This window comes from Tachypleus tridentatus, chromosome 6 (assembly GCF_004210375.1).
Source record: "Tachypleus tridentatus isolate NWPU-2018 chromosome 6, ASM421037v1, whole genome shotgun sequence".
Classification (NCBI taxonomy): Eukaryota; Metazoa; Arthropoda; class Merostomata; order Xiphosura; family Limulidae; genus Tachypleus; species Tachypleus tridentatus.
In genome coordinates, this window is record NC_134830.1 from 87,130,100 (window position 1) to 87,153,896 (window position 23,797).

A 23,797-nucleotide genomic window follows, 5' to 3' on the forward strand; every position below is an offset into this window, starting at 1 on the left:
TACAAACAAGCTTTATTTATATGATTTAAGTTACTTTTATAAAGTTTTTTAGTTTTTGTAACTATTTTACAATAATACATTAATAATATACTTATTTCAAAAAATATAAAAATTCTAAAATTTGTGTAATAAATATTTTATTAATTATCCATAGTTGTGGCAAATATTGAAAATATCAGAAGTTGTTATTTTTATTTTATTTTTTGTAACTAAGCAATATTAATAAAAATTGTACACTTTTTATATTTTGTCATCTTTTAATATTTTGTAAAAAAAATATATTCATATTATTCTCATTTTAATTCCTGTTTAGTTTAACCCTAAGAATACAACAATAATGTTGTAATAACATTATGAACTTATTAAACTAAACATGATTTTGACAGATATGTGATTTTGGTGCATCTCGATTTTTTGGAAACACTACCAAAATGTCTCTTGCTGGAACACTTCCATGGATGGCTCCTGAGGTAAGAATTGATATGGTATTGAAACACTAACATGGATGATATTCACCAGATAAAGTTTAAAGCATATTTACATGACTAAGTTTTAGTTTTTGTTTTAACTACTGATCAGTGTGAAATTGATGAGAATGTGCACACAACCATAGTTTAAAGATTAAATCCTTTTGCCATCCTTTAGATTTGTATTCACATGCATTTCTTATAATAAAACATTCATTGCAGTAATAATTCAAAATACAAAATTGATTTGTGTTAAGAACTGGTTCTTCTTCTTCAGAAACAATGAATGGAACTTTTAGACATGCTTTTTCCAAGTTATACCAAGAGAATCACATTTTGTGTTTGAAGGAATGACCAAGTTTATGATGTTAATATGGGATATAAACATGTACATGTTAGGGTTAGTTTGTTTGTTGTTGTTTTTTTACCCCTTAAGAATAATGGTTGAAAAAGTGCCCTTTTGAAGTAAAGCTGCTTTACTTTAGAAAATACATATTTGATATTTTGCCATTCTTAATCACTGAACCTTGTTGTTGAATTTTGAAAATATTTTAATAAGAAACATCCAAATATAAAGTTTACAGTTGAATGTGAACAAAATTCTAATTTGATATTCTTGGATACTTTTGAATATAAACAAGACTTGTGGATTGAGAATTGTCAAATTACATAAGTATTTTAGTTGCAAAATATTAAATATGTCACAATTCTTAAACCAAATTATAAAATTTTTAATCCATTCAAAATTCCCGTGACACCTGTATAAAACCTAATAGACTCTACAGTCTCCATGGTACTATGTCACAAACATATGCTATGGAAGAACTTCTGTAATAACAAATTGTGATAGCTAGAGCAAGTCCATATGTTTCTTGCAAATATAAAAAACAAGATTAAGAATTGATAGAGACATGAGGAAAGTTATTTTTATATCATTTTTCTGTGTAAAAGTGGGTGTATTTGGAAATATGTTGCACTATTTTTTTTTCAATTGCTATCAAATCTGACATTGCCAATATAGATACAAAGTAAATTTTGTCTAAAACATAAGTTAAAAAAACATTAAAATACTCAAAATGAACATCTTAGGCAGAGCTCCTATTATAATGGAAAGCAGGAGTTTTACATAAGAAACATCTTTGTGGTGAATGCAATAATTAGTTTACTTTGCACATACAATTTCAAACCTTAAATTATGTCATCTGTAAACCTATTTGTATTTTTAAATATTATTAAGAAGTAAAATGCATATTGTTTTCATTATTATGACATAGAATTAAGAGAATTTTTCTGAATTACAAGAGCAACATTTCAGATGTAAATGATTAAGGAAAATAATTATGTGTAATTTCTAAAAATTAAAAATACACTGTATGAAATCATTAGAAAATAAGTAATTATGGGTTTTACTGAGGTCAAGTTAAAAGACAAAAAACTCGTTCAATTTAACTTAGTTATACCACTTTTCTATTAAATGCTGCAAAGTAGAAAAGTAGTAATGGAATAGAGTGTTAGTGTGGGACCCAAGATTAACATTATTATTTAAAGTACAGTTGTTTTTTAATTTTTAATTCATTATTTTTATTAAAAATTGTTATCTACTTTTAGGGAGATGAGTCAAGTGTCAAAAACTAGTTGGTAGATGACCTTCTTTGTGACTTTATTCATCTTCTGGTAATCCATGCATAGCTTTGAGGATCCATCCTTTTTTCACAAATGTAATAGATGATGACAGTGATCTAATACCCAACTTTGTTGTTCCTTTTTTTTTCACATCTTCTATCTCTTTAAAAGTCTTAATTTGTTTTGCAAGTGGAAGTTGTCTAACAAACTGACTTATTGGAACTGCATTTCCAGTATCAATTTTATGAGATATCTTATTTGTTTGACCTAAGTCATAAGGTTCACTAGAGAAGGAATCTTGGTATTCCCATGAGCAAATCATGTAATCTGTGATTTGGTTGACTGTTAGACTTCCACAGCTCTGGTCATTCAGCTCTTGTAAATGAGGGTGTAAACTGTCCTTGTATGGGAATTTGGCATCAGACTTTCTGTACATGATTGCTTTTGATGTTCTTTGATGTGGAAGTACTACCTGTACAATTCCATATTTTTAAATATCCCATTCAGGCTTGAGTCAAATTTTATGGATTGTTGGTTTATGATACTTATAATATCATATTTATTGTTCAGATTCGCAAAAATTGGATCCACCAATAATTTCTCAGAACACACTGGAATGTTTAATTTTACTATTGCCAAGCCACTAGATGTAAATTTTAACCTAATAAGTTCTATTTATATTAGTTTACTTCTTGGTGGTACAACTTATCATGATTACTCTCATTGTTGTCACTGGAAGTTCAACCTGTTATGTATTAATTGTCATTTAGTGCACAGAGATTTTCTAGTCAAAAACTATTAAGGAATTTGAAGCTAGTTTAACCTTATATTCATGTCTCCACATGAAGTCAGTTTCCAATGTCAATTTCCTCAATGTCATTTACCACATGTGAGAAGGTATTGAGAACCTTCCTACAGTAAGAGTACTTCCGACTCTTTTCATACTGGAATGTTATGTCCACTTGCTGTTTACATTAATCCATTTCTTTCTTTATCTCTGAAGATAATTTCCCACCCTTCATTATCAAACTGAGTTAAATAACTGTAGCTTTAGAACTAGCATTGATCAATATAATTGATACTTGAAACTGTGTCTGTACTTGGTGAAACTCCATAATTACAAAATTGTAGAAAAGCAAGACAGTTACATGTTTCACAAATATGCCATTTATTCATGACAATAGTTTTGCCAGCTGTGTGTGATGGAGCTTTTTCTGAACTTTGGGTTGTATCAGAGTTGCAGATTGTCTGGACTGTGGTAGAGAAGAATGAGGTTTGTGAAGAAATACAGCATCTACATTATTTGTAGATGTGCCCTGCTTCAGATTAGGTGCAGTTATTCTTGGACTCTTTGCTTTCTGGCCTTGGACCTCTTCTTCTGTGCTCATTTTCATCAAATTTGTCTAATTTGTTGATCTCCACCATTACTTTTTGACAGGCAGTATTAACCTTTACACTTTCCCTTCTCCAGTGCCATAAGGTGTTTTGTTCTCATGTTCTCTCCATGCATGATGATGGAGTGTTCTGCAAGACCACTAAAGGTGTCTTCATGGTGTATGGATTTATTCAGTTATCCAATCCAGACCATACCAATTCCATTGACTATCATGGAAAAAGCCAGCAGCAGAGAAGTGAATTCCTACTTCTTTGGCTTGCACTTTCCCACTTTTTAAAATAGAGTTTTGTGGTCATCCACTGCACTGTCTCCATGTGAAAAAACCTTTTTGGCTGGTGGTCGCTTCTCCAATTCTCCCCAGTACAAATTCTACCTCCCTCTTCTGCAAGAGGAGCACAAGAGACTTTTGCCCTGCATTCTGTGCCACTGTAGTGATGGACCATGGAGAATTCTTATTGATTGGGCTTAGAATAATAGGGTAAAAAGCAGGGCAGTGATGACACACTCAGTGTAATATGGATCATTCTTCACACAAGTAATGTACCCTCTTTCTGCAACCAGAACCTGTCTAGGTAGCACTTCAGGCTATTTTGATTTTCTTTCCTTTTGTCTAAGGCACAGCAAGTCATGATTGAGATGAGATACAGGGTTTCACAGTTGTGCCTCTATAGAGCCCCTGCCATCAGGTGTAATACATCATGAGCTTCTCCTTGAGGTACTTTCTGAAAGAAGCTCATTTAGGTTTAAACTTTTGCACTGGCCCCTTCACCATTTCAGCATAAATTTCTAGCATTTTTGTTTATGTGTAGAGGTGAGTTATCATCTCACAGAAGTTAACATTTTCCTAATATGAAAATGTACTTCAATATCTCTTCAAGCATTCATACCTGTCATCCCCACTTTAGGGTACTTTTTTTTACTGTTGAAGAATGATGTTATCACAAGTGTAACTGCATAGAGGGAAGTTACTGCACATGTAGGTGGTTGTCCTCCTGTTGGTTGAGAGCAATTTTTGCATAATGACACCATCATGTACCAATGTAGTTCATATTCAGAAGATCAATTTTGGTAGAAGTTAGTTCAAGACTAGTGCTGCACAGATCTCATAAGTAAACATGTGAAGGAAATAGTATTTCTGTGTGATAAGGTATCTATCAGAAATATATTTTTAAGCTAAAGAGATGTTAACTTCAAGGATGCAGGTAACATCATAATGCCCTTTCTTCGAACCTATGACTAGGATTCCTATCTTAGTCCTTGACAGCTGACAACACAGTTATTGTACAATAATTCAGCTATTTGTTTTGAAACCTATTTTGATTATCTCTGTGAACTTGAGTATAACAGCTTTCATTATTCAACATTTTGACCCTTTAACTGTACTAATCTATATACCTGTTCTGTCATTGTATTTGTTCTCTCAGATTTGCCTTGCAAAGTAAGTTGGACTAATTATGTCATATGTTCTTTTAAAGAGATAAATTTCTTGTGTAACACTATTTGTTAGTAAACAGTGAATTTTATTATTTGATATAAGTTTATATTCCATTCCCTTTATAATTATCATTGCAATGATATCTACAGTTTTATACTTTAATTTATTTTGCTTCCATACACAGATTTTTATTACTTGTGTAACTTATACATTCATTAGTACATTTTTATAGAAATATGCAAGCAATAATAATATTTGCTTCAGGTGATTCAGTGCCTTCCATCCTCAGAATCTTGTGATATTTGGTCATATGGTGTAGTCCTGTGGGAGTTACTGACACATGAAGTCCCTTTTAAAGGTATTGAAGGTTTTCAAATTGCCTGGGCTGTGGTGGAGAAAGATGAGGTTTGTGAAGAAATTTAATACAGATGTCATTTCTTTGTTTTGTTCATTTTGTATGTAGAATGTTATATATGACCCAAAAGTGTGTACTTTGTAAAAGAAATGCATCTAGATATACAATAACCAAACATCTATTTGCCATGCTGTGTATCTCCTTTTTGCAGGAAAATTATTCTCTCTTTTTTTTGTATTTTCTAATATTTTATATCATCTTCAACATCCATTTTGTCAGTCTGTTGTCACAAGATCATAACAGATTAACTGCTAAAGACAGAACAATAAATTAGCTACTGAAAATTAGAAAAAAATTATTACTAGAAAGGGTAATACAAATACTTAAAGAATGAAATTTGAGGTAATTGAGATTAAACTTTTATGACCAGAAAAAAATATTGTATTTATATGTTTTATGCTGGAACTCATAGTATATACACATGCAGTCATAACAAACCAGCATGAATTTATAAAATGTTGTTGTAAAGAATGTACTTAATTGCAGTTTTCCTCATTGAAATAATAAATGGAATGATAAAAAATGGTTGTAAACTGCATATATGTTCTGATCCAAGGAGATTGGATTGATTACACATTTTATATTTATTCATCACTATTTATTCAGGAATATTACTGTTTAATTTCAACAAACATCTGATAATTTTAATATATTTTTGAATTTCCATAAAAAATCTTTATATAGAATAAAGGAAATTTAAATTGAATGCAGAGAGGACAATGACACAATTACAAAAAGTTCTCTACCGTGTATATGAGTGCTGATTATGATATTAGCATTTGCTATCTATCACAAAGAGTATCATTATATATACAAATAATTACTTAAACAGTTGTGGTTTATACTTAAATCTTGGTATAAATAATAAAGCTGCCTTAATAGTGGGAATATTAGTTAGGTTTCATATTAGTTCTGAGAAGTCTTTGTTTTTTGTTTTCTCTGTCATCATCCTGACATCAGGGTTTAATTTGTATTATTAATGCCCATGGTTTTTTTCATTACTATAAATGCACAAATTAAAAAAGAAAACAAATTCTAAATCCAGAACTAAAATTCACTTAAAGGAGAACTAAATGTGGTTAAGTACTTGGATTCTTTAAGTTAGTCAACAATAATGACATACAAAAATTTGGAATGCAGCTTTTTTTGTGCTATATAAATGTTACAGTTTATAAAGCTGGAAACTGTTTGATAACAATAATGTCACATGTAATTGAATTTAATGTTTACAACAAAAATGTTATCAAACTTTAAACTTGGAACTATCAATCAAAATGAAAAAAACAACAAAGATTTATATAAGTTAAAAAACTGGTAACCTAAAACAATTATATGTGTGTGTGTCTTTCAAGTCAGAATAAGTCAGACCACACAGAACTGATCATATAACTTTTGTACTTTGTATTTCATGCTTTTTTTTGTAGTTTTGTTATGACTTTTATAGTTATAAGAGACTTCACATATTGTCTTTTAATGTAGTTGTTTTCAACTTAGAGAGAGCAAGTTTTATCCCACAACATGTCTTAATATAAAACATTGCAAAGCATTACTAGCTACAAGCTTTTCAAAATTACTGAAACTTACAATATAATTGTGTTCACTCAGGCATGTTTGTGGAGCATTTTACTCACATAGTTTTTATTGCATCTGCAAGATAAACTCTACAGAGGGAAAAATTCTTGAATTGTTAGTTGTGTCCAAACTTTCATCACTTTTATTATTACAAAAGTTATTGGTGAAAGTAAAAATACGAGTACCACTTCAAGAAAAAAAGGGGAAGCTGTATACAGTTTAATTTGCAGTTGTGCTGTGATCTGTGTTTTTACTTGTAGATGTGTGTGTGTGTATGTATGTATTACTTCTCATATTTTTAATCTGTGGTTTTTAATTTTTTTATTCGTGTGTACATAAACATTTGTATGCTTAATATTATTCAATTTTTATTTAAACACTTTTTACCATTAAATGTCAGACACTTAGCTTAACAACAAATTTTATTTAAACTTTAACATTATAAACAATGCCTGTTTAACAGAACATAGTTTATTGTATACAACTTCTAAATGTTTCCTAATCAAACATACTTTCAAAATCAAAACTTTTATTCACATAAACCTGGAGATACCAGTAGTATGACAGTTGAAAGCTAGCTATTAGGAAGAAACATGTTACCTTGCCTGTTGCTATTATATCTCATATTATGAGCCTGAAAGAATACAAAATTAATATATTTTAAATTTATTGTGAAAATAATATTGTAAACCATGAATAATTTTTTATTTAGATAAATGAACCACCATATTAGTTATAATATTGTTAGTTATTATTCAAGAACTTTAAAGTAGAATTCTGTTTACTTTTTACAAATGTAACTGTTTCAGTGTGATGTTATTGTTCTCTGATGAGATTGGAAGAAATTTCAAATTTTATGTTGATACTTTGAAAATTGGAAGTTCTATCATACAGAAATGATAAATAAAATTACTTAAATAACACTGTATAGCAGTTTCACTATATTGGACTTCCATGTTTCTTGTGGTTATCCACAAAATTATTTTATGAACATTTTGGATGCTAATTACAGTTTAGATAAAAACATCAAGCCAAAACCACAAAATGCTATTTTATCTATTATTGTAAAAGGTATTCATGAAGAGTTCCTATATTTTTATAAGATAATTATCTGAAGTTTTGCTCTTTTAAACAGAGAGCTTTTCAGAAAGGTTACATCGAAATAAATTTGATTTATTTTAACTTAGTATATGCAATTATTGATTTATTCATACTGGTTTGATGACTTTTTAAACTTTTTTTATATAGAGGTTGACAATACCAAGCTCATGTCCACCAAAGTTTGCTGATTTAATGAAACAGTGTTGGAAAACTGACCCTAAAGTAAGAACTTTGCAGAGATTTGCTTTTGTTCGTGTTTTAAGTTAAAAAGTTATGTAATTTCATTCTCTTTAAATCATTGATATTTACTGAATCTTCAAATTCATTTAAGAGCAATGTTTTCGACTATGAAATTTGTCTCTTTCTATTAAATTAAGAAGAAGAAATCAGATGTGAAATAAATAAGGTATCTTTCAGTTGTATAAAGTCATGCAGAGAAAATGAGGTCTAGTTTTTCAGTTTATATTGAAATGTAGTGTTTGAATTTGTATTGGTTGTGTTTATGATTGATTTAACAAAAGAATATTTCATTTAAAACCAAGTTTTAAACAAAATAAGCAAAAAGAGCTAAATTTGAATGAGAAATTAAAATGTTTTAACTCACATATTACAGAAAATCTTGTCATAATTTTGCTGTTATTCCTATATAAGCTAACTAATACTTCATGAAGTGCAAAATTGTTAAGGCAATAAATAAAAAATATGTACTGTGGTAATTACTGACACAAAAAATATACAATATTTATTCTTAAGTTGTATATTTTGCAAGATGTAAATTTATGATAGAATTATAACAAAAAAATAATATCAAATAGAAAATATTTTTCATCATTAGTTTGATATTAACATATATCACAATGCTGTGTATGTATTGTGGAGTGATAAAAATAATTTATTAAGTTATTCGAACTTAACTACAATTTGCCTGGAGACTATATATCTAACAAACCATTTATGTGCAATCCTGTAAGTTGTCTGTCTATTTAAAGTATGTAATTTCTACTTCAGCAAATAGCAGAATTTCTGCCAAAGATTAATATATTTAAAAATGCTAAGTTTTATAATACAGTAGCATATTAATACTTGTATGTTAAAGTGTTAGCATTAAATTTTTGTAGATCAAAATATTCTTTGTTTACATTTGCAACAGATAATTGTTTTGAATATTGCCACATATGAAATTGATACAAAATTACAATACATTGCAACAGTAAATGAGCTTGACCTGTAATACTTGTTTTGCATAGAGGTGAGTTTGATGGATGCAATCGTGTTTCAAAAAAATCAATATATTATATGTGTAATAAATTTAGTTAATTAAATTCTTGATTTGATTGAAACTGAATATACCAAAATATTACTATTCAAATTCAATAAAACAAATAAATATAAATAGGACATTATAAACAACAGTCAGAAGTTAGAGTATTTTATAAAGTTATTTTGATATTTTAGGAAAGGCCTTCATTTCGACAGATTTTAAAACAACTGCTGTGTATGAAGAATGATGGTTAGTATTTCTGACATTCGTTTTTGTTTCTAAATTTGTTTTTCATTTAAATGTTAGAAGTACACATTTAATCTTTTTTTGAAAAATTTCTTCTGCTGTTACAATCTCCAAACATCAGTAAGAAGTCCTACTGTCTTTTACTTCATTTTACGAATAGATGTTGGTTGACTGTAGTGGATTTTCTTACGACCTTATGTTTTTTTAGTGCTTTGTTAATCAGACTTTATCTCTAGTTCTTTGAATTTGCTAGTTAAAAACATTTCATAAAGAATTGTGATATATTTTAATCCTATCCAACTGGCTATATTCTTTTACTGTACATAACACAAAGTTTTAGTGTATTATATTCAAAATTTTGTTGAACTACTTTTTGCATGTTATACAAATTAGAATAGCATAAAATCTTAGCTAATAATTTATAACTTAATAGTACATATATTTTAAGTTCTTAATACTACAAAGCAATATTTTAAAAACTCCTGAATTTCCCCTACTGTGACACATGTGACACATTTTCTCTTAGCATTTCATTATCCTATTCTATCCACCACCTGTTGAGAAAGTGTGAAATTAAGCATACATTACTCTCTATAAAAACTTTATTTCTCAGATAAATTATATTTATTATAGTCTCCAACTTTTTATGGTTACACAGCTGTAGAATAGAAAATCAGACCCCTCCTGCCTCACACACCTGTTGCATCCTCTCTAACTATTAACAGTTCACTCTTACATTTAATTATATATTACTAATAGACAACAGAAACTCATGCTTTTTATTTATCAAATGACGTGTTGTATAACTTTATGTTCTGAACCATTAAATGTCAATTTCAATAAGACTATGAACATCATTCCTGTGAGAAAGATAATGACTAGCTTTGATAAATTTGTAATGACTGTTGTCACAGAGTTGAAAAAGCCAAAACCTTTTTGAGAGGTAAGAAAATTTGTCTACCTTTTGTATGTTATTAGTATTTTTATTCCCTATGTATAATTTTAAAAGCAACTAAAATGTAAAAATAAGATATTTTTCAGGTGAGTTAAGATTAGATTAAGTAAAATGAATAATAATATATAAAATCAAAATGTTTCATAAGGCATGAATGTGTGCTGCCTGTACTAGTTGTAATACTTTGTGGATAATGTAGTTTGATAGTGTAATGTGAGTTGCATGTTCCCCTAGTAATTTGCAACTTATAAGCAAGCAGACAGTAGTTAGTCATAATTTAAAGGGCATAAAACAATAAAATTTAAATCTAAATAGATGTATACTACTATGATCTTAGAGGTAATTAGGATAAACGAATGTGTGGTTTCACGTTACAATATGAAGTCATTATAGAAAGAAAAAAAGGTAATTTAGATTTATTTTGATTATTTTTTGTTGTTACAAGGTCAGTGAAATTGACTGATCTCATATTGAATTAGATTAGAGAAAATAACATATGAACTATCAAATTGTACTGGAACAAAAACGTTTGAAATGTATTTAGGAAGTATTAAGGATTTACATAAATGAAGTTTGAGATTTTTGAGATTAGGAAAAGTATTTTTAATTTTAACATGAAAATTACTTTACACATGGCCTATTCAAAACAAATACTCATATTTGTGGGCTAATTTTTATTTTATTAAAAATACTTTCCTAAAAATATGATTTTTTGTATGTTTAAGACATAATATTAAGTGAAATGTTACCAAATTTTGTGAAAATATACACACTATATTGAAAGTTAGAAATATTAAATGTGAAAAGATTTAAATGAATGCAAAAAGGTTATATGGTTGGTCATATAAGCTTACCCTATACTGATAGAGTTACACCCTTGTGCAAATTAATTGAAATGAATAGTCATTTTATAATATTTTCAGCATCGCAGCCAGTGTAGCCTCGCTGGACCTGCTGATTTCCTTTAATAGTCATTTTTTTCACATAGACGGCATCATTAGCTGTGTTTTGCAGTACGGTTGATCTATTTTTGGGATATAAGATGAAATTTTAAGGAATATTACATCATTCTAAATTGCATTAGAAGGGTAAAGAGACCAGTCAAAAAACAACTTCTTACCAACTCAATGAAGAAAAAATGGTATCAATGGGGTCTGAAATTCAATAACTGGATGCAAGAACAATGGATGGAGGAAGGTGTTATTCAGTGATGAGACTCATTTCTTCCTACAGAGTCTAAGAAATCTGCATGTTTGCAGATCTCCAGGTGAGAAACTTCAAGAATCTCACATCAATCAGTTCGTAAAACATCCCTTGAAGAAGATGTTTTGGGTCTTTTTCAGCTACTATGGCCTCAGAGGCTCACATATCATAGAAGGTATGATGCAAGGACCACAGTACATCAAAGTTTTGCAGAGAAGAGTCATTCCAGAATTGAAAAAGAGATTTCCAGATCTGGCATTTTTCAGCAAGATCTGGCTCCGTGCCACACATCAAAACTTGTGAAGAATTTTATGACTACAATGCGAATAAAGGTGCTGGACTGGCCTGGAAACTCTCCAGACTTGAATCCTATTGGAAATCTTTGAGCAGTTTGTAAAGACAGACTTTGGGGAAAAGACTGTCCTATGAAAGATGAGCTAATTGAGGCCATAATTGAGGTGTGGTATCACAAACCAACAATTAGTAAAGATTGCAGTCAACTCGTTAACTAGATGCCAAAGCGGATTAATGATCTTCTGAAAAATAAAAGCGGTCATATCATGTATTAATTTGTGAGTAATTTTTGGATTCTCAGAAATAAAATGCAAAAAAAATTGAAAAAATCGTAATTTTCCATCTTGTTTCAATTAATTTGCACAAGGGTGTAGCAGTTTTTATCTGAATTAACATCTTTAACATGTAAAAATATTATAATTTATTTTAAAATACATTTTGCTACTGTATATGAGCAAAAAACAAAAACAGTGTTTTGGACACAATGAAAAATAAAATCCTTATTAGATATTTTAGCTGACATGGTTAGCAACACTATTCACAAACCTTTATGATTGTAACTGTGTTACCAAAACTATTCAATTGAAATAACTAATCAAGATTTTATTTTTCATTGTGCAAAAAATGCTATCTTTTTTCTTTTACTTTTAATGTAAAAATGTATCATTTTATGTACAATCATTTATGTTGAACTAAGTGTTTCTTTAAATGTAATGTTCAGACTTGTGACATGTATACTGAAATATTAAGACACCTCATGCAAGTAAGACTAATAAAAAATATATGATAATTAAAAATAAAAATAGATTTATCTGTGTAAAAGACTTGCTGTATTTACCTGTTTCAGTGAAATGCATGGAATTGTTCTGCGACACAAATTGCCAGAAATCTTAACTTGTTTATGATAATACTCTGAGATTTGGAAGTTTTATAATACAGATATGATAAATAAAAATATTCAAATAACACAGTACTAAGTTTTGTAGATTGGACTTTCCACATTTTTTTCACACAAAAATCATGTTATTAAAAAAAATGTATGCTTTTAGATTAAAAAGTTGATGGCATAGTAATAATCTTCAAAGAGATGTTAAACTTTGTACTCTTAATCATATCTCTTCAGACCATTGGATCTAGATGTGTTGATTTCATGTTAGTCATAACAGAAAGACATGGACTGTGCTTAAACAAGATCAGGTTTAAAGAATTTTTGTTTCATTTATATCAGGAGAAGCATTACTTTAATCCGTTTTTGTTTTTACTTAGAATTTTATAAGTTTATTCCAACAATTACTTATTCATGCTTAAAGTAACAATAGATTTACGTGCAGAATTGTTGGATTTACAAAATATATTAGAGCTGCTAAACTACAAAACAAAATCCCATGTTACATGAAACTGCAAAAATACTGGGGTTCAGAATAAGAAAGTTTGTATAGCAACATCTAAAATTTCTGACCTCAGTGTTTTGAACTTTATTTCCCTTCATTCCAACCATGTAAAATGAAGTGATATTTGTTGAACATGTTCCAGGAACTGTAGTTCTTATTAATCAAGTGTTTGAATCTCTCCTGGTATTAAGTGATTATCCACAAAATTATTTTATCAACATTTTGAATGCTAGTGATGTTAAAATTAAACCTATTGAATGATACATCACCACTTTAATCCCTAAGACAGAGGAGAATACTGTGAGTGTAACCCAGTGTCAGGTATAATGAAAAATCTTGGATGAAAAAAAAAGTTTATATAAATATCAGAACTTCCTGTTACTTCAGTTGAAGGACCAGATCAAACTTAAAAATATGTTTCTGCTTTTATCTCAAGATTATTTTTATGAAGAATTTACTATAGCTACTGAATTTAGAGTAAGAAGCCTGTGTCATAAATACTGCTATGTAGGTAGTGTTAGATGAAAATATCTTCAAATTTCTGACCACAGTTTTCTTGAACTTGATTTCTCAACACCACATCCACATAAAATACAAAGTAATTCTGTAACAATTTCATGTACACTATGAATTTTCTACATTATCTTAATATTTTATTTTTATAATTAATTATCTTGATATTGCAGCTTTCATGTAATGCATAGTCAAGAATGTTATTAATTTAATTATATCTCCTTTTTTTTATTCTTTTGAGGTAATGCCCATTGTTCTAAAGAAAATCATTTTGACTTTAATATAATACCACAACATATTATTGAAGATAAAGTTTGACCATAAAAAATAATAAAATTTGTGCAATGATGTATCATTAGGCCTCAAAGATAAGAACCACTATATATGCATGATTACACTGTATGATGTATAGGTAACAGACTTTATACCTACACCAAAAATTTCACAACCATGCACATTAATAAGATTAAGTATTGTTTGTACTAATATGAAGAACAACAATTGTAACTGCAAGATTACATTTGCTAAATGGCATTTCATACTAGTTACTTAGCTCTTAACACAACAATAATAAAGATTTTTTTTTAAATATCATCAGAACATTGTAAACGTTTTTGCCTTTGTTTTTACAGATGAGTAACAATATTGTGGAAAAGATTTCAATTTAATCACCTGGTAAGTTGGTAATATGTTTACAGACTTGCAACTCAAAAATATAAGGTTTGTGTCCCCACGGTGGACAAAGTTCAGATTGTCTATTATGTAGCTTTGTTCTAAAACATATTTTTATTTAATTATAGTTAGAGCATGTGATAACACAAACCTCTGATGGTTTTGTGGAGTTTCTGAAATGATAACACACATATTAGTCCTTTCTGGATTTCTCAAGATTTAAAGAGTTTTAAGAAATTCTTATTATGAGAAGAAAACCATTTTCCAGATGTAGAAGTACTTACAACCAAAATGTAGAATTTATTAGCATGGAGAGATAGTTGCACATGAGAGATTGAGTACAGGAGAAGTTCTCTCCTAGACATATGACTTTTTTCCATTGCTACAAAAGTCTGTGATGTCAAAGTCAGCCTGCATCTGTTGATTCAGGGAGATATGTTTGCATCTTGTAACCCTAGACCATTCAAGCTAAAAGTGCACCTTAGAATCAGTTTCTGTGAAAGAGAAGTGCAGAAGACTAAGGTTTGCCAGAATGGAATAATATCACGTGAGCTTAAAACATCATGAGAAAGTAATATACTAAACTTCCAGAATGTTTCCAAAGCACAATAGTACCAGCTTTTTTTGATAGATTGTTTAGGCAGAGTATTCATGATGAAACTTTGTAGAATGGACAGCAACTGCCTGTTGTGGAGACACGAGTGTAGAGAACGACGTTTCGAAAGTTTTCCGCCTTTCATCTTCAATTATCAGCTCTTATTGAAACTATTGGTGAATAATAGATAGAAGCTGGATGGTACTACTGGTGGATGATTTCAGCCAATCAAAGTTATTGCCCTAGAAGGTGAAGCAATGTACAGTGTATGATACATCACCACTTTAATGTCATATTCAGTTTGTATTGGAGCGATAGTGACAATACTCACCATGTACACAAGTGGTGTTCTGTTGGATTAGGCCCAGTGCTTTGGTACCATATAACAGTTATAGAAACCATGCATGAAATAAAATGTATTCTGTCTGAAAAAAGGAGGGAGCATTATCTTGGACAATGATCCACCCTACAAGAGATGAAGTCCCAGTTTTGCTTTGTAATTGTGGATGATTGGCTACCTAGCTGGATACCATAATGGTTGTAGGTACAGTAAGCAGAGCTGAAGTGACTCTTGCTAACAGAAACACTAGTATTGTGTCCATCACTTTCTGAACTAATGGTTTGCTCAGTCTGTTACAAAGTATGAATTACATTTCCCAACTACTACTCAGTTGTGAAAGCTATGACAATCATTAGTTTGTGCACCTAATGATTGAAAGGAAATTGTGTTACTCCATTTCTGAGCTCTTGGTAGTGGCTGCCACTCAATCATTGATAATTAGGTCATTTACTAACTTGTATGATCTTTGACTGAAAAAGTGTCAATTTATTGCTTTCCAAGCTCTCAAGTTGTAATGAGATGTAATTTTTGAACTACATTATGGAGTTATGAGTTGAATGCTGACCGGATGATCATGACATTGAAAAACTAGTGATTGAAAAGGCACTGCACCTTCTTTTTCAGAGTACTGAGTGAATTTTATAACATTTGATGTTTTGAAATTATCACTCCAACAATCTAACTGAATGGCGAAGACTTGACAGAGCACCACTACCCAATACTCTCTAGAGCTCTCATCAATCTTTATGGAAAATAAACTATATCTATAATCCTTGAGGTAGTCCAGCATTCTCTGAGCATGTATTAAAGTAGTAACAGCAAAAGTTTTATTCTTGGTAAATAGAATTTTTGTTCAGTGAGTATGTATTTCATGAAGTCTAAAATAAAGTTTAGTTCAATTTGACAGCTCCTACATGACACTATCATCACTACCGATGTGTAACTTTCACACATTACTTGAACATAACAAAGTTGTTCATACAGTAACTGGAGGCAAGCTTTAGAGTATTTGGCAAAGCATATTGGTGGCATGTGTACATAGACTATTTTATAAGCAAACACTTGTATGGGAGCATGTGCATGTTAAAAATATTTGGAGTTCTTCATAAATGTTTAAATTATAACAACTGAATCAACCAAATCCATAGAATGACAATAAAAAAATAAAGAAATAAGAAGAATACAGTGAAAGTGTAGAGCCAAAGGAATTACCTCCATGTTAAGAAGTGATGAATACGAGGTTAACTGTCACAAATAACCAACAAACTAAGTGTAATGGTCATTAATGCTAAGATAATGTTTCAATTTTGATTCTGAAGCATGTGTGGTGAATTTTTCATTGAAAAGAAGATAGTAACAAAGAGACAGACATTATGGTAAGAGAGAAAAACAGAGTTTTAAGTGGGGTTTTAAAAGAATACAAGTTTACCTGGTGTTTCTTAAAAGCATAGTGTGAGAGTATTGTAAGTTGAACACACTGAAGTATTAATGAGTGGATGCAGTTGTTAGTAGTACACAAAATTAAGAACTATAGTGATGTACTCAGTGTTTTATTTCATTGTAATAGGGATATTTTGAGTATTTCAGGTCCAAATAATAAGCAAATGTTTGTAATAAGCAAACATTTTTATACAATATTTTTGTCACATTTTCTATTATAAAATACAGTTTGGTTAAGGGGGGGAGCACAAGGTACCATCTGTGTGTTGAAATCTTGTAATTCATGCCATAAGTGTTACACTCTCTATACATGAAAGAAATTGCCTGATGAAAGGCAAAGTATAGGTAAGCCAGGGATGAGGCTGAGCTAGAGAGTTCCTGCATTGCATGGTAGGGGCAACACATCACCACATACACAGATAGCTGGTCAAATGAAAACCCAGTGAATCTAGAGACTCAAGAAATCCACAAGTTTCTTGTACATATGTTCTATGGATGAGATGAATACATGTTAAGCCTGTAGACATGTCAATTGACCAGTACCTACTTAATAGTTATAATTGCTTGTCACAACCCCTTCCCTACCCTACACACTTTTCTTAACCTTTGACCATCTAGGATTCATTTAACCTTTGCATTTGACTCCAGCCTTACAGTATTTGAAGTCAACTTTTAACCGTAGCTAGTATATTTTTCTCAACAATGAAACAATGTTCCTGACCTGAAACCAGTATTCCAGTGAATTCTGTCAGTGAAGTCTTCCATTATTTTTTGTTGAACAATGAACTTATGAAGCTAATCATAATTATATAAGAATGCTAAATATGTACAGGATAGAAAAGTAAATGAAGCTACTGGAGATAGAACATCTTGGCCTTGCATGCACAGTGCCTGAGAACCATGGATGAAGATGCATTGCAGAAGAGAGCTCTTTGTTAACCTGAAGATGACCTAGGTCAATCGAAACATTGTTCTCTGTTTATCAATAAAAGTGTTAATACCCATACCAACCATTCTGAGATACATTAATATTTCAAGTGGGTTCCTCATCATCAAGAAGTAGCTGTGGTTATTTGACTTTGACCTTGTAATGCCCAGGGACTGCACTGCCATCGTTGATAATAGAGTATTCAACCAGCAATGAGAAGAAGAACATCCATGAAATTAAGGACTGAACAGTGACAATGCCAGGTACAACAGAGGGGCAACAAGGTCAACCACAAGCAGAGGTAGCTCAAGGAATGAAAGTCCAGGGAATCTAGAGTATGAGGAAATTCTATTGTTTTTTGGGCATACATTTAATAGGCAGTAATGAACATAATTACAATTAAGATATACACATGTAGTTGGTGAAATTTTCTTTTTGAAACTACAAAATGAAGAAGTCTCACTTGTGAGACAAAACATTTTGGAAATATTTTATTTTTTTCCATCCTATCAGTATGGAAAGCTGAAAATTACAAGATGACATTAGTGCATCTAAAGTTAATAATGATAATATACAATATTTGTTTAACATTCTAACTTAAGTTTTTTTGTTGTTGTTGTTATATCTGTCTCTTTAAAACACCACTAAATTACAGATACATTTTTTTCTGAAGATACTGAAAATAAGCTTAGTGTAGTTTTGATTTAGAAAGTCTTGTTTATAAAAGTCAATACACATTTGTGCATACATCTTAATACTTTTTAACCTTCTTACATGCAGTATTTTGATGGATAATTTTATTGTAATAGACATTTTTTATGGCAAATATAGAAATTGCTGTTCCTTTTTATTTGTGCATTGCTTAAGAGAATCAATGTGCATATTTGTGTAATTTGTGCTTATTAAATATTCATAAATTTTAAAGTTAGATTAATCACTTATAAATTAATTTGAATATTATTTTCTTCCTGAAACAATGTTCATTATTTGCCATAATCTATTGAAACATAACTGTTTTTATACTTTTGTAATAATTTATTGGCATGTTCTGTATTTGCTAAAATTTAAATTTTGATGATGATGTATAAAATAATTTCATGGTAGCTCTGTTGCTGAATATTAACCACATGAAGTGTATACTGTATACATAAACTGTTTGAAGCCACTATGTTGTATGTGTAATTAGAACTATTAATATTTAAAATTTAAGTGATTAATAATACATATATACTACTAATTCTAAGAAATACATCTGTTAGCTAACCATTACTTATTTAACATTTACAGTTTTTATATTCAGTAAAATCCAATTTGTAACTGATTTGTAATTTTATTGCACATTCATCTCTTGTTGGATGGATTATCTGATGAAAATAATTCAAAATCTAGTCTTTGTAGCAGTGACAAGTAAGTTTATTTTTTCCATAATATTTCTACAAGCTGCTGTCATTTGTACACTATTGTAACTTGTTCTTTGTAGACCTAAGTTTACAAATGATGACTCACTAATAGTATTTGGAATAACAATATAAAAATAAACTTACTTATTCATCATCAAAGCTACTTTGTTGAATATTGAATATACCCAATCACTAGCATGGATCCAAATACTTCACTGAACTACACTGTCAGATTTGATACTCATTAATTATTCATCACTAGGTTAAAGAACAAACTGAGAGTAACTGGCTCAATACATCACTGATTATTTATAACATACTCTCATCTCCTGATACTGCTGAAATATACCAGCTTCCTGATGTCAGATTTAGAAAATTCTAGGTGTGTTCACACAAACTCATTTGAAGTTAATGTTATGTGCCCTTTAGCTAACACCTTAATTAGAACATTGAAAATGTAGTTTATGGAAAGATTAATATATTATGAAACAGAATTGAAAAATATAATTATACTTTACAAAAGCTTTATCAAGTATGCAAAATATATTTTAGTAATAAATCATTTTGATCATTTTTAAATAATTAGAATTCTTTTACAAGCATTAGACTGAAGAAAAATATATTTGAATAAAGTATTACATGCACTATATCACCAAGTAAAACAGTGTTTTTATTAATTTTATATTTGTAAAGAAATTTTTGGATTTGTCTTAAAGAAACTTTGTAATGTTAAAAAACCAAAATTGTCTGAGTCTTACAAATAGAAGGTGTATCTACAGAGGGACAATGCTTAACACATCTAACACTAAACAAAACACATATTGCCATGTAAAAATGATCTTGTACATCACATGCAAAGTAATGTCTTTGTATTCTTATGGCAGATAGTACGTGATGTGAGTGTACCATCTCATTGTGCATTTTGTGATATAATTGCTTACTTTTGCACAGTAAACCACTGTATACATTTAAGTAAAATAATCATAAAAATAAATATTATAAAATTATTACACTACTAAATATTTAATAAACATTTTAGCCCTATCTCTAGAGAATATGTATGGTCTCCTCAGAAAGTGTATCAAACTTATATCACACACTGTAACCAAAAAAGTTTGAATAATATGTTTGTAACACAAATTTGTTATTGTGAGTTTGCAATGTAATTGTGAGTGCACTTTACCTTCAATTAATAGTTCTTTAGTTTAGGTTCATAGAACATTGTTAGTTATCAACTAACTCATTACAATTTTAATTTCTTAAAAGACTTACTACTACCATTTTTAAAAATTGTTTTTAGTGCCTCAGAATCTGTTCAGAATTAAATTTTCTGATATTTTCATTTGATAAAATATCCTTTTTAAATAATAACATGTTTTGTATATTTTTGCATATTAAGATTCACACATAAAATTCTGTATGAAACAAACATTGTACAGTTTAAAATTAAAGTAACATTGTGAAACTTGAATACACCATAAGTTTCTATCTTCTTGTAGTATTATAATATTAATTCTTTGTTCTGAATATGTGCAGTTTTCACAGAACATGTTGAGAAAACTATAAAGCTTTTTTTTTTTTCAAGTTACCTTTGTTGCATTCAGAAGTAGATAATACTTGTTACTACCAAGGAGAATATTACTTAATACAATACTGTGTAAAAATGTAGATAGGATATAAGAGATATCTAATAGTTACAGCCTCACCTGTACTGTAATAATAATGACCATGTGTATAACATGTGTCTTGCTGAGTAACTATAGGGTTTTTGTAAAACAAACACAGAGTGTTTGAAAGTCTGGTCTGGAACATCACTGATGACAGTGTAGTAGAACTTGGTTGTCAGTCCAGTGGTCCAGCGAAAGTAATGGTCCAGTATGTTTTAAAACATCGAAGTAGTTACACATACTGTTTTTGTTACACTCTGCTATAAAGATTGTTCATTTTGTGTTTCTTTTCTGTTTCCTTCAAAATCAATCCAGTCAGTAAAAGTTTTAGTATTACTCCATAATCAATAATCTAATCTATTCTTTAGTTTAAAAAGTCTACAAATCTTGTGTTGCACTGACATTAATTCAGTTTCACCTGGGTATATCACAGTATGATTATTTTATTCTGAATCTAGTTCATTTTGAGTGTAAAAGATGCACCACTATAAAGTAGGTTTTCAGTGTACTGAGATTTAGATAGATTCTTCAACTACAGACATGTGTTAGATTCAACACAACTTAAAAAAGTTCAAACTCTTTGGAAGGAATAATTTTTTCACCAGTGCTTGTTTTACTCTTGATGAAAATTATTATTCAACAGTGCTTGTACTTCTGGGTTTCTTAAATTACTTTGACAATTTATGTGACCATACATGTTTTCCACGTGTTGTTAAGTTCAGCTATATATGCTTGTGTATCTCTCTACAGTGTTTTAACATCTGTTTATTTTGTGTAAAACTGATTGAAAAAAATGTATATAATGTTTGTATAGTAAATTGTACCAAATATATGTATGAATATATGTTGTTTTTTTCCCACAACATTGTTCATGAATAAATTTGTATTTTACAGAGAGCTTGTGTAATGCAGCTTCATTATACTTAAGCCAGAAGAATGTTTGGAGGTGAGTTTTGATTTTTTCTGTATTTCTGATCATTTATTAGTAGCACTATCTTTCTTTGCATTATCTGTATTTACTTTAACATGCTTTGTAACCTTATTCAACTTGGTGTACATTTTGTGTTTCATGTTCATGGTCACTTTCTCTTGATCACCAACCAGTATTTATACACTAATACTTTACGATGAGATGCCTTATACTGTAACAAATTACAATAAACATACATTCCAGTTTTGACATAGATTGTATTGTTCTATTAGAGAAAAAATACATTCTTCAGTCCAGAGTCAAAATTGTAAGAACTTATTCTATTCAAGAATATTAAATGTATATATATGTTGTTGGTTTTTTCCATTGAGAAAATCAGACTTAATATGACAGGTTATTTCCATCCTATGAAATACAAATCAACTTTATAACATATTGAGTTACATCAGTATAAACTATTTTAAGTAAAAAGTCATTTCTTAATGAACAGAATGATGAAATGATTTAAGTATATTGTGAAATGTATATCTACTTATAAGTACATTCATTAGAACAAATATCAGTAAAGCAAGTTTGCAAGATAACATTTAATAACTTTAATGCATGCAGATTTTGTACTTACTTTTTGATTCCAGTTTTAGATGAGATATGATAGACTATTACCAAGTCACAATTCAGGTGCTGTAACCAAGTATTTGTTCTTATAGACTTTATTTTGAATATGTATTTCTGTTCTTTTCCACTGTAAGGTTTCTCAGTTCTGATAAAAATTATTTTTGAAACATGGTTTTTCCCACTAGACAACGTTCTTTCCAAATACTGTTAATCTAACTGCATGACCACTGCAGAAGATACACACCTAGAGCATAAGGAATGGAAACAAAGACATTAAGTTTTCAATATGTACTTCGATACTAATTTATATTCTGTTTCTCACTTGCTTTTAGCACTTATTTTGAAATCTGTACATTTTACTGAAGATGATAATTCATAGAAAAACAAATGCAAAAGTAGACTTAACTCAATAAATGGAAACTAACCTCTCAACTAATGACTATCTAAAGTTGAGAAAGTAATTTCACTAATCTACAACAACAGATTCCATATTCTCTTCCTTATTTTTTAGCCCAATCTTTACTATTATGATTAATGGCTTATTATATATCATGCTTTGATACCTCACAAGATATTACCTTTATAGTGTTCTCTCGATCATCTGGTGTTCAAGTGGCACTTCTCTTATAGATGTATTTGTCACTCATCTTAACACCAAACTTTCCATTTCCTGGTACTCAGTTCCTCGTCAATCAGTTGTAGCTATAGTCAGGTTCAATCCATCCCCTTTCTCTGTGATTACCCTCCTATTCATCTTCTCCCTTGTGTTTTTTTCCTCATTTGAGACACTCTGTGTCAGATGCACCTGACAGTTTTATATTACCCAACTCATTCATATTTCCCCTATTGAACCTTCTTCAGTCCTCTTCTCCTTTTCCTCTATCTCTATCATGGCCCTATTCCTTCAACCACATTCCTCTCCCATTTCACAATGTCATCACTTTGACTTTGCATGTGGGTTTCACCAGTCCCTTACAAGACTTTCCCTACTCTCTCTCTCTTTGTCTAACAAAGAAAATGGTGCATTTCCACAGTTGGTCATTGTGCCATTCTTTCTCCCCTTCCATTCATTCTGCCCTATCATTCTTTATGGAGTTTTCACATGGCTCTTCAACCAAGGTATATCATTGTTGATCATTGCTGGCTAGAGGATATCCCTATCTCATGTTTTCAAGTTTGTTTGTTTTTTCATTAGCACCACATATTCTCCTATTCAATACTTACTATGCTCTTCTGTTATTTTTCTTTCAACATCTTCTTCTTCCCTGTCCTGCTGTTCTTCCTAATTGGAATCTGAATGTTGTTCTCCATGCTCTTGCCCTTCCTCATTTTGAACT

At 30.0% G+C, this 23,797-nt stretch overlaps 1 protein-coding gene across 3 annotated transcripts in view; it reads left to right on the forward strand.

Moving 5' to 3' along the window:
* Window positions 1-23,797, forward strand: part of LOC143252965 (mitogen-activated protein kinase kinase kinase 20-like) — a 149,768-nt gene that overhangs the window by 71,540 nt on the left and 54,431 nt on the right. For all 3 annotated transcript variants that reach the window (XR_013029274.1, XM_076505918.1, XM_076505919.1), the window contains 5 exons: window positions 387-470; window positions 5,186-5,326; window positions 8,157-8,231; window positions 9,465-9,519; window positions 21,809-21,860. Coding sequence is in view for 2 of the 3 variants with exons in the window: in XM_076505918.1 (XP_076362033.1) it covers window positions 387-470; window positions 5,186-5,326; window positions 8,157-8,231; window positions 9,465-9,519; window positions 21,809-21,860 (407 nt within the window). In the remaining variant the exon portion in view is untranslated. The remainder of the gene's footprint in view (window positions 1-386; window positions 471-5,185; window positions 5,327-8,156; window positions 8,232-9,464; window positions 9,520-21,808; window positions 21,861-23,797) is intronic.